General features: G+C 34.2%; 1 protein-coding gene across 3 annotated transcripts in view; it reads left to right on the top strand.

The window, feature by feature from the left end:
- The window catches only part of palm1a (paralemmin 1a), a 29,273-nt gene extending 18,040 nt beyond the window's left edge, over positions 1-11,233 (top strand). The window contains exons 4-9 of one of the 3 annotated variants that reach the window (XM_042734491.1): positions 739-866; positions 2,089-2,197; positions 3,603-3,636; positions 3,938-4,003; positions 6,556-6,687; positions 10,063-11,233. In XM_042734491.1, coding sequence (XP_042590425.1) covers positions 739-866; positions 2,089-2,197; positions 3,603-3,636; positions 3,938-4,003; positions 6,556-6,687; positions 10,063-10,628 — 1,035 coding nt within the window. In that variant the 3' untranslated portion in view covers positions 10,629-11,233. The remainder of the gene's footprint in view (positions 1-738; positions 867-2,088; positions 2,198-3,602; positions 3,637-3,937; positions 4,004-6,555; positions 6,688-10,062) is intronic. The other 2 variants (XM_042734492.1, XM_042734493.1) reach the window with 2 other exon arrangements.
- The last annotated feature ends 893 nt before the right edge of the window (positions 11,234-12,126 follow it).

The raw sequence follows: 12,126 nt of genomic DNA, 5'->3' as shown, positions 1-12,126 counted from the left end.
GGATAAGTAATATTTAGTTTTAAAAAGAAATGAATACTTTTATTCAGCAGGGACACACTAAATTGATCAAAAGCTATAGTAAAGACATTTATAATGTTACAAAAGATTTCTGCTCCAAATAAATGCTGTTCTTTTGAACTTTCTTTAAAAATGTATCTCAGAAATATTAAGCAGCAAAAACAGCTTTTAACATTGATAATAATAAATCAATGATAACTGATAATCAGGGAATCAGCATGTTAAAATGATTTTTGGAGGATCATGTGACACTAAAGTCTGGAGTAATGATGCTGAAAATTTAGCTTTGCATCACAGGAATAAATTACATTTTAGAAATATATAATAATGCAAAACAGGTATTTTAAATTGAAAGAATATTTTAACTTTTGATCAAAAATGTAGCCTTGGTGAGCATAAGATACTTAAAATAATACATACATTATTGTATATCTGTCTGGAATACTTGTTTCTGATTGGTCAGTTGCAGCTCAGAAACAAATGATTTCATGCCTAAATTTTAACCTAATTGTGAGAAAATGTTTTATTTGGTGTAGAGGGCTGCATTGGGGCACATTACACTACTTGCCACTGTTGTTATGCTTCTTTTAATAGAAGTAAATACTATATAATACAATTCTAAACTGAAAGTGTCTGCTCTGCGCCATACACAAGCTGCAGATTATATTCTGCATATATTAGAGTATATCCTTGCTTACATAAATTTTGAATTTTTTGCAGTCAAAGGCACTGAGGGAAAGATGGCTGCTGGAAGGTGCGCCCTCTGCAGGACCGGATGAAGACGAGACCACAAAACAGCTGCGGGAAGATGAGGCCAAAACCAGAGATCTTGAGGAGACCATTTTCAGGTTAACCAGCCACACCAGTGTGATGAAGAGCTGTATTCACATATTTTATATAAGGAGAAGGAGGAGAAAACAGAAGTCCAGCTGTGGTTAGAAAGTCTCTAATGTGGAATCCATCAGCCTGGACTGTGTAATATAGATCTAGTGGCCAAGGTTTTCTTTCTTATCTGATTTGTCTCAGTTTATTCCTAATGGGCAAAAAGTGCCATGGGTCTTTCTGCTGGCAGAGCGGTCAGTCTGGATCTCCATTGCCTGATTAAATCTCTGCTCTGGCTGTAAGGGCCTCTGGCACAGGACTGGTATGCCAACCAATGAGTTATTCCAGTGAACAGCCAATGCCAATAAGGCCAGGTGTGGAAAACACACTCAGAAAGGGGTCGTGAAAAATATAAAAATATGGTGCAGATCATTATATATGTATTTATATATATATTAGTGCATTTATGTATATATGATGTATATATGATTTTAATTGGTGCAGATCCATTAATTTATTATTTTTATGTATTTATTTTTTATTATAATCATATTACAATTATTTTTCCCTAACCTACAGATAATTGTGTAAATAATAAAAATAAATGATAACAAGTGCACATCCTTTAATAATGTGTTTAAAATAACTTATATATTTATTATATTATATATTATATTGAATATTTTACATAACAATAGCCTATTTATTAATTAATTCATGTATTAATTATACATAATATATTTTTATTTGTAAAAAAAAAGATTACTTTATTAGAATTGTAATTACATTTATAATTTCATTCAAGTATGCATTAAATTAATCAAAGGTGACAGTAAAGATGTTTATAATGTTACAAAAGATTCCCATTTTAAGCAGCATTATTACATTATTTTACATTCACTATTTTACATTAATATTATTAAAATAATATTATAAAACAATATTTAATATGATTACGTAATAATATAAAATATTTTATTTTATAATATTATTTTAATAATAATAATAATAACTATTATTAATAATTGAGCACCAAAAAGAACCACAGGACACTGTGTGTGTATGTGTGTGTGTATATATATATATATATATATATATATATATATATATATAAACACACACACTCAAAACTGAAACAAATGCTTTTTTCCTAAAGATAAACCCATTCAGATGTAAAAATTACCTAGTATAGGTAACCTAAAATGTGCTTTATAAACTGAATGTCCATCTTCTTTTCTTTGAGCACAGACTGGAGAGAGAGCTGGAGGAGCTAGAGACAGGTGTGTCTGCAACATCCACCAAAGAGAACCTGTCAGATGCAGTACAGGAAGTCAACATCAAGACAGTCGAAAAAACGGTGCGTTTAACCGGCAGCTCTTTCTAGCCCATAAACTTCACACCAGGGTGGGCAGCAGGGGATCCAGAGGCTTCTATTCAAAGCTTTAGTGCATGACACACAATGGGGAACCGTCTCATGTCCGGATACACAAAGGCCGTCTTGATTAATGGAAGCGATGGATCTCACTGCTAACAGTGCAGGAATCAGTCTCACTCAAGCAGTGAGTACTAAACATGCAGGACTGACAGACTTGCCCTCACTGGTGCTGCATTCAGAGCGGCGAAGCTGCTACAACACAAATTATTTTCTCTGATTAGCCTTTTCTTTGGTGGTCAGTATCCTCTAAAGTACATCATATATCACTGTCTAGCGCCTGCTGATCTCACCGTTTATGTGTTTTGTCATCAGGACTGTTGTTCAAAGTATTTTTTATTTGAAAGGATTTCCACAGAAGAGTCTTCAACTGTGGATAGATTCCTAAACACTTTTCACCCTAGTTTATTTACCTCACTTTTACCTTATTTACATCGTATCTCAAAGGATGAATTGTGTTCCAGTAAACTAAAAATATGTAAATAATAGTAATGTAAACAATGAATACAAATGAGAACATATGCATAATCCTTTAATTATAAAAAAATCTGTTTATTTTATTACTTACATTAATTATGTATATAGTAATATTTATTAATTAAAACATATTAACTATACATAATATATTCTAAAATGTAAAAGTAATAAAAAATATATTAATACTTTTATTTAGAAAGAATGCATCAAATTGATCAATAGTGACTTGTAATGTTAAAAAAAAAACAGTTTTTTAAATAAATGCTGTTCTTTTGAACATTCTATACATAAAAAGAAATGTATCATGTGTCTACAAAATATTAAGCAGAAAAGTAATTTTAACAAAATAATATAAAATAATAAAACTGTTTGATTTGATAATATAATTTATTTTGTTAAAAAATAAGAACCATTATTAAATAGCATTGTTAAATAACAGTCTGTGATAGAAGTGATGGTGGTGGAAATTACATTTTAAAAATTGTTTTGAACTACTTGACTGACTCTTATGTCTTTAAGGCTAATTTCATAGCTAGCATGTTATGTGTATTTGTAAAAAAGGAACAAAAGTTGTCACTGGGGTGGTACCCTTTACCTTTTTTTTTTAAGTGAAAATGTTCTTTTGGTGCAAAAATTGCACAGTTAATAATCTAACCCCCGAGAAACATAAAATAACAATCCGAAACTGCATTTCTCATATGATATAGTACTCTTGTGTTCATAATAACAAACTAAAATTTGACAGATGACAGTATAATTGTATAATTCATATTTAATACAAACATGTGTAATTTGGATCAGTCAAATAAGATTTCTCTCTCTCTCTCTCTCTCTCTCTGTTTTATTTTTGCAGATTGTGATGGACTCTATGACAGACTCTGTAACAGGTAACGTCATCATCTCTGACACCAGAAACACCTCTTAAAATAGCCTTTTCATGAGCAACATGATCAGAATTCAAAATTAAACCTCAAGAGCAGCAATTAAAAAGTTACACAGCCAAAAGAACAGTTTCTGCAGTTATCCTTGACGTATTGAATGCGGTGAAGGACATTGCAGTCAGTCTTGTGTCTGCTGTAGTACTTCCTCCTTCCCATCATCCCTCTCTCTCCCCTAATCTACACTCTTGCTTCTTATACCTTTTTATCATTCTCTGTCCTTCTGTGTCCTCGTTCATGACCCTATTAGAGGTCAAGGTTCACGTCAGCCCTCGTCTGGAGAAATCCGGAGGTGTCTCTGACATGATGAGAGCAGGTGAGTGTTGATCCAACTGTAGCTCACGCAGAGATCACACACTCTTCCTGCCGTTTTACCCTTTAGCTCTTTAATTCTGAGATAAAGATGGAAAATGAAGCACTTAAACTGCTCTGTGTTTTCTTATTATCGATATCACGTTCAGAACTTTGTGGTGAATCTGGTTTTTCTGAGTGAAATACAGGCCAAAAGCAGAAAGGTTCTTTTTTAGAACTTCTGAAAAAACCTAAAGGTTTAGTTCACCCAAAAATGAAAATTCTGTCATAATAAATCACCCTCATGTCGTTCCAAACCCGTAAGACCACCAGATATTTTTGATGAAATCTGAGCGCTCTCTGGCCCTGCATAGACAGCAGCATAACTGAAATGTTCCCAGGTCCAGAAACGTTGCAAGGACACATGTGACGTCATTGGCTCAACTTCAGTTTTGTGAAGTTATGAGAATACTTTTTGTGTGCAAAGAACGTTTTTTACGTACAGGAGAAAGTGCGCACAAGCGACATGGTTCTCTCCAAAATGGCGGAAGACGTTAACTCAGGGGAGAAGAATTTTTGAATGAAGTTGTTATTTTTGTTTCATCAAAAATATCTTAATTTGTGTTCCGAAGATGAACGAAGGTCTTACGGGTTTGGAACGACATGAGGGAGTAATTAATGACAGAATTTTCATTTTGGGGTGAACTGACCCTTTTAAAGGCCATCAGAATAAGCTTTTTAAAAGTATTAAGATTTAAATTCTGGTCTTTAGTAGGGGTGGGCAATATACCCGTAGAAAATTGTCAGTGGGTAGCAATTTTAGACTATCGTCTCTATCGCAGTTACACGTTCACGTGATGTTGCTGTGCTATGTGGTCACAAAAGTGTATCGTTTGCATGTGTTTTTAAGCGTTGTGGTTTAAAAAAACGGGATTTTAAGCTGTCGAAATGCAATTAGCAGCGAAAGAGAACTCATTTTGCTATATGTGTGCACTGTCAGAGAGGCGTGAAGACGGTGTTCATAGAGCGCGGGAGTACTGAACTCCATTCAGTACTTTTGCTGCTTGAATGGTTAAATACACACACTTTTATGTGTCAAAATGCGCGTCTTTGCAAGTATCTTTGTAAACACAGGAGGTCTCAAGTGAAAGTGAAACAGCTGAGAGAGAAAGCCTGTGTAACAGTACATTGGATCCAGGCAGCTCTTAAAGTGACAGCAGTCTAATAAACCTGCTGTCTGTCATTCATGTTAATCATACAACAAAAGAGAGAAAATCTCTCAGTGCTCTTGACTAAATCACTTTTGTAAATTTAATAAGAAGAAACATATTAAATTTACACACTGAAGAATATCCAGTGTTTTTATACATTTGATTACTTTATACAATATATAGCATTTCTTATTGTCCTATAATGTCCTTATAATGTCCTATTGCTTGTTATTAGTTTCTTATTCATATTTAATTGCTTACTTGTCTTCAGTGAGCTTGAGTTTTTTTTTTTTTTAGGCTAGTGTTAGTTTTTTGTGATATTGACACTGGTGATAAGAATTATGATATTTCCATGATATCATAAATACCTTATTTAAAGCAAAAACAATTATAATGTAATATACATCGTTACCATGAAATAAAATGACTCATATTGTGAAGATTTTGGTCATATCGCCCACCCCTCTGTAGTCAGATAAATGTAAAGTGGATTCATTGACAGTTGTTCCTGGGTGGGTGAGTGTCTGTTTGGTATCTGTTCTTTCTGGTTGCTTGGGAGGGTATATTTTTTTTATTAACATTTTATAAATAAACACTTGTGGGTTTTATATATAGTCCTATATCAGTGTTTTAAACTTACTAATCCTGTACTTGTTTCATCTAATCTTGTCTTCTAATTCTCTGTTCTTTCAGCTGATGTATGTTTGCATGTGTGTGTGTCTTCGTGTGTTTGGCATACACACCACATCATCTCTCACTCACATATAAAGTTGAAAGGCAGAAAAACATCTATTAAATAAAAACAGCTATTTTTAGAAGCCGTACTACTAAAGGATCAGGTTACCATGGCAGCATTGCCTCAGAAACCATATCACAGCTTTGATTCACTCTTCTGTGATAGAATTAACACAAAGCAATATATATATATATATATATATATATATATATATATATATATATATATATATATATATAAAGGTACATATTATATTATGCTTTTTTAAATATATAATATATAATGAATTACTAAGTTCTGATTTTTTACTTTTAGATTTTTGTTTTATCTGAAGTTACAATTATTTCTAAACCCTAATTTAGATCATTTATCATACATTACATTAGAACAGAAAAAAAAACCACATCAAGTAGTCATCAGTCATACTATCTGTCTATTCTACACCTCACTCTGCATTATTATTGTCATAGAGCTCACCAGACAGTCTCTTAAAATCACACTTCACTGGCTTTTTGAATATAGAAATCAACTGGCCTGAACAGTGTGTGTATGTGTGTGTTCAGTGACTTTATGTGAGTGTGACCGTGCGTCATTGCAGGATGATAATGTGTTCTTTCGTTGGCACTGCAGCGATGTACTCCGTAGAGATCACAGTTGAGAAGGACCTGGTGACTGGCGAGACTAAAGTCCTGTCCACTAACACACTGCTCCCCAAAGACCTCTTGCAGCAGGGTGTCAAGGTCTATGAGGATGAACAAAAAGGTGGCTGGCGATAGAGCAGACGCACGTTGCTTTGCTAGATGTGCCTGCTTTACGAGAAGTGTACATTTTTATGTAAAACACATTAATGAGGAAAAATGTTCAGAACATCAGCCGCAGTTGCCTTATTTGACCAAACTAGATGTTTATGTCATTTTGGTATATTCCAGAACAGTTTAACCAAAAATGTCACCATTCATGTTTTTCCAAACCTGTATGATTTTCTTCCGTAGACAAAATGTACAACATAGGCTTATTGAAAATAACATGCCTCTACCCGTAGTTTCCAGTTAAAATAAACACTTATGGCAGTAAAACACTAACACACCTTTAGTCCTTTTCCCACAAATTATGATTATAGGCAGATTATCGATTAATATAATCTCCATATTTGAGAACATGTCAAAAATATTTTTTTTTGTATTATATTTAAAAAGATTAATTAGTGTTTAATGCCTTCATTTTATTACCACTGTTTTTGATAATAGATTTATATCAAATCATAAATCCTGAAAAATTAAAACAGACACTGAATTTATAAAAAAAAAAATCAATTCATAGGTGTTGTAAAAATTTTAATAAACTATTAAGTTATTAAAATGTTTTTAAATTCAGTTGAATAGACATGCTTTTTGATTATTAAAATGTAATTAAACCAGAAAATATAGTCCATTTGGGAAAAATATGTTTCATAATTTTTATTTTATTTTACCAATATTATGGAATGCAAAAAATAATAATAAAATAAAATAATAATTAAAGTATTAAAAAGCAGAATTTGGGAAAAATATCTAAAAAAAATAAAATAAAATAAAAGATTTCATAGTGCCCTATATGTTGTGATCTCAAATCTCTTTTACCAAAGTGCACTTTTAACTTACATAATAATGCATGCATTATTTGTGAACTAAAACATTTACATCACATGATCAGCTACATTGGCATGTATTGCTTTTCTAAAATATTAAACTTTCTTGGTAGTTTATTTAGTACAGCATTGCAGTTACGATGTTGAGTGCTCACAGAAACAAGCTAAAATGGCATGGATGCATCAGTAAATGGATTTTTATCTCATGTTTGCTTATTATCACTTAGGGTTAGATGGTATGTTATTTTTAAAGATTAAGTTCATGCAATGGATCATTAAACTTTTAGGGCCACTCATCATACACAATACATGTCGTACGACAACCAATGTAACAAACCACTGGCAGTTTCTTTTTCCCATAAATCTGAAAACTTTTAGTTCCAATCACTGGACATTTCATCTGGAAAGTATCCCAAAACATGCAGGAAGCAACATAGTATCGTTTTGCAGAAAGGCTACCACAGGCAAATTTTTCCAGTGAGCCTTGATTGAAAATTTAAGTCTGTTAATCGCACAAAGCTTGAGTAGTTTTAAAAGATGAGCTTGAGTCATGGTACTTTTTTGTTCTTTTTGAAGCTTGATGGCCAATGTATGCATACATTTTATTGTATGGAAAAGAGTAGCTCGGGCATTCATCTAAACATCTCCTTCAGGCTGATGGGTTTGGAATGACATGAGGATGAGATCAGAGTCTTATATTTGTCAGTTTTACTTGATGTTTCATCAACTGCTGGTCACTTCTCGTAAAGGAAGAGGTTAATTGAGCATGGCTTAAGATGCAGGGTAACCACAAATCCCTGATTTTTGTTGACTTTTATTGTTATTTTCTGTCAGAGGATGAAAGACCATGTTGTGCATTAAACTCTCAGTTGGTCACCCTGCAACTTGACTGCTAGTTTTGGGCATGTTGCTGCCAAGCTTAGCCATGAGCCTCCAGCCTGACTTCTCACTCTTCCCAGTGGTGTTACACAATGAATCTATAAATTTAACATACATTAAATATATTCTCCAAAGGTTTACAGATGATTAAAATACTTGTTTCCCTGACACTGCATCTGGTTGTACTGCTAATGCTGCTAGCTGCTAATGCTAACACCAGTGGCGCTGCTTTCTTCCTGCTCTGTTTACTCCGCTTGCCACACTTTTCCTGTGTTTGATCCCTCAGTCAAGTGAGCACTTCTAGCAAGTGAAGTGCACTTGGCGCACAACTTTAAAAGACAATGCTAACAGTAGTGCTTTCCATGCGTTTCCTCAGTGGCTAGAATGAGTAGTGTTTTTCTAGCAGTCTTCATTATAAATTCTTATAAATTCTTGACTACAGCAAACCTGCAGTAAATATGTGCCAAATGTGCTGCAGTGTTGGCTAGAAGTTTGCTTTCGACACTATAAAAATGATTTATATAGGCATTTTCAAATATGGTGTCAGTGCTGTTTATTTAGGGTAACCATATTCCTTTTTTTCCCAGACATCCTTGTTGAAAAAAACAGCATATGCTGGTTAGGTATGTCTTGACGCTGGGATGTTGGTTTATGCTGGTCCCTTGCTGGTTTATGCTTATCATTTTCCTTTTTATGCTTTACCCTTTTCCTTTTCATGCTTATCCTTTGCTGGTTTATGCTGGTCCTTTTGCTGGTTTATGCTGGTCCTTTGCTGGTTTACGCTGGTCATGTGCTGGCAAAGGACCAGCATAAACCAGCATCCCAGCGTCAAAACATACCTAACCAGCATATGCTGATTTTTTCAGCAGGGATGTCCTGGCCTGGATTTATAAATTGCTTAAAATGTCCAGGGTTTGGCTTTGTTTTCCTATTGTTTTTCATACTTGTTGAAGGTAATGACTGAAAAGTGAAGTGACCAATAGTATGCAGGCATTGTACACATTCAACCAATCGTAGCTTGCAAGAATGCGGGAATTACAGAGAACAGCCAAAACATTGCAAATACATGTACGTATAATGTCTGAGGACTGTAGAGAAATGGTCAATAGGAAAACAATGTCAAAACTTGGACATTTTAGGCAATTCAGAAATAAATAAAAAAAGGATGTAAAAATGGATGTACGGTCATTGTATGTTTATTATAATCTATAAAATGGCAAGATGTTTTTTTGTTTTGTTTAAAAATACATTTTCAGCTTTGGTTTAAGAGTTCAAAAATATTTGTTATCGGTCATAACTTACAGGGAAAAATAGAGCAGACACTGAACATGGATAAAGCTTTCTATTGCTCTTGTGTCGAACGCCTGAAATCGCGCATTAAGTATACTTTGACAGGCTACGCGTTCGGCGCTAGTGTAGGCGTACAAAAATAAAGTATACTCTGGGCTTTTCAGTCTTAAAGCTACAGTTCAACTTCAGTTGCTTGTCCCCATTGACTTCGATAGTATGGGGAAAAAAAACACTATGTAGGTTAATAGGGACCAGAAACTGAACTATCGCTTTAAGATGAAGAGCAGTCAGTCAGGGAAAAGTCTTTCCTGACTAAGTCCGTCTTGTTTTTCTCTATGCAGTGGTGCATGAAGTGCGCAGTGTGGATGGTGCAATAACCAATGGTGTTCACCAGCTCAGCTCTTCAGAGGTGGAAGAGCTCCTCCACAAGGCTGATGAGGTGACCATGAGCGAGAGCAGCAAGACTACGCCACGACTGGAGCGAGGGCAGGCTGAGAAGGTGGAGAAGGTAGAGAAAGACATAGTCCCAGTCACAGCCCCCATAAAGGAGATCACGGGTGTAGAAGCCAAACCTGCAGCCCCTCAGACAGAAGTGGGCGGAGCCAGTGCGGAGAACCCAGTCACAATGGTTTTCATGGGCTACCAGAGCGTCGAGGACGAGGATGAAACAAAGAAGGTTTTGGGGATGGAGAGCACGACTGTGAAGGCTGAAGTGGTGCTCATCGAGGATGGAAATAACAAGGCTGCCGCCAGTGATGCCAAGCAGGAACAGGCGCCCCCTAATGGCAGCTCAGCAGAGCCACCAAAGGCTGAAGAGGCGGCAGGCGAGTCGGGGCAGCCAGAAGGGGGCACTGCGGAGGTCAAGAGCAAGGAGAAACAACCCTGCAAGTGCTGCACCATCATGTGAGCCCAAACACAGACTTTACTGATGAAATGCAACAACATACAGAGAGAACAACAGCAAGGCTGAGAGGAATAAACGTTCAGTATCTTTTGATAGAAGCTGTTGTTTCTTTAATTGATTTTTATCTGTTTATATTTTCTATATTACTTTTTCCCCCTTGATCCTCTCTAACCTCATTTAAATTTAATGTTTTGTTCTTTTTTTTTTGTGGCTGAAATGAATCGTGTCATATGCACTGCTGTGAGAGAAGTATGAAGATTTGACCCTTAAACTGAAATGAACTGATCAAACCCCTTTAATCAGCATTTCCTTAAAAAAAAAAAAATTCTTACCTTTCCACATAGAAGATTCAAATATTTCCCATAATTGTATAATATATATAGTTTTTTTTAAAGCCTGTTTGTGTTGAGTTCCCTTTTTGCAGAGCATGTGTTTTGTGCACTAAAAAGTATTTTCACTTTCACATCAAAAGAAAAGATTGAAGAAAATTATTGACCTCAGCATTGTGCACTGCACTGTATTTATTACTGATGAAGCTGTGAGAAATATTGCAATTATTTTTTATTTTGTTTTGTTTTTCAAATTAGGAATAAAACCTGTGGGATTGACACTCTGCATTTGCTTAGAAATGACAAGATTGTTTTAAACCATCATACAAGAGTTTTAAAGGAATGTTCTGGGTTCGATACAAGCTGAGCTCTTGAGTAATACAGAAAATAGTTTTGACTCATCCCCCAGTTTGTAATGAAAATACAAATGTTTATGTTTTTGTTTTTTTTATGAACATATGAATTGTTCCTTACAAAAAAAAAAATGTGTTTCTAGAGCTGTAAAGTTTGGAGTCTGTATTTTTAAATGCTTTTGAAAGACATTTCTTATGCTTACCAAGGATGCATTTATTAGATCAAAAATACAGTTAAAACAGTAATATTGTGAAATATTACCATAGAATATTACATAGTATTATTCATTTATTAAAGCTTAGATACAAACCAAGGATTTTGCCTGTAACTACATCTGGTTTTAAAAACTTTAAAAATGTCTCTACTGATGGCCATTTAAAAGTAGCTTTACATACAGTATATTTATTTGATCAAACAGTAATAAGTGAAATATTATTATAAATAAAAATAACTCTTTTCTATTTGAATATATTTTGAAATGTCTTCAGTGTCACATGATCCTCAGAAATCATTCTAATATGATGCTCAAGAAACTTTTCTTTTTATTATCATTGTTAAAACAGTCATGCTGCTTGATATTTTTGTGGACGCCTTGCAATATTGTTTCAGGATTCTTTGACGAACAGAAAAATCAAAAAAGAACAATGTTTATTTAAATCTTTTATAAAAGACTTTACTGTCACTATTGAATATAAATTAAATGCATCCTTGCTGATTAAAAGTACTTATTTCTTAAAAATATATATATACATATTGCATAATCAACATGATTTTTATTTGCTTTTTACAAACTTGGGGATGAGTTATAATAATTTTAC

This window comes from Cyprinus carpio, chromosome B11 (assembly GCF_018340385.1).
Source record: "Cyprinus carpio isolate SPL01 chromosome B11, ASM1834038v1, whole genome shotgun sequence".
NCBI lineage: Eukaryota > Metazoa > Chordata > Actinopteri > Cypriniformes > Cyprinidae > Cyprinus > Cyprinus carpio.
This window is presented reverse-complemented; position numbering and strand designations above follow the sequence as displayed.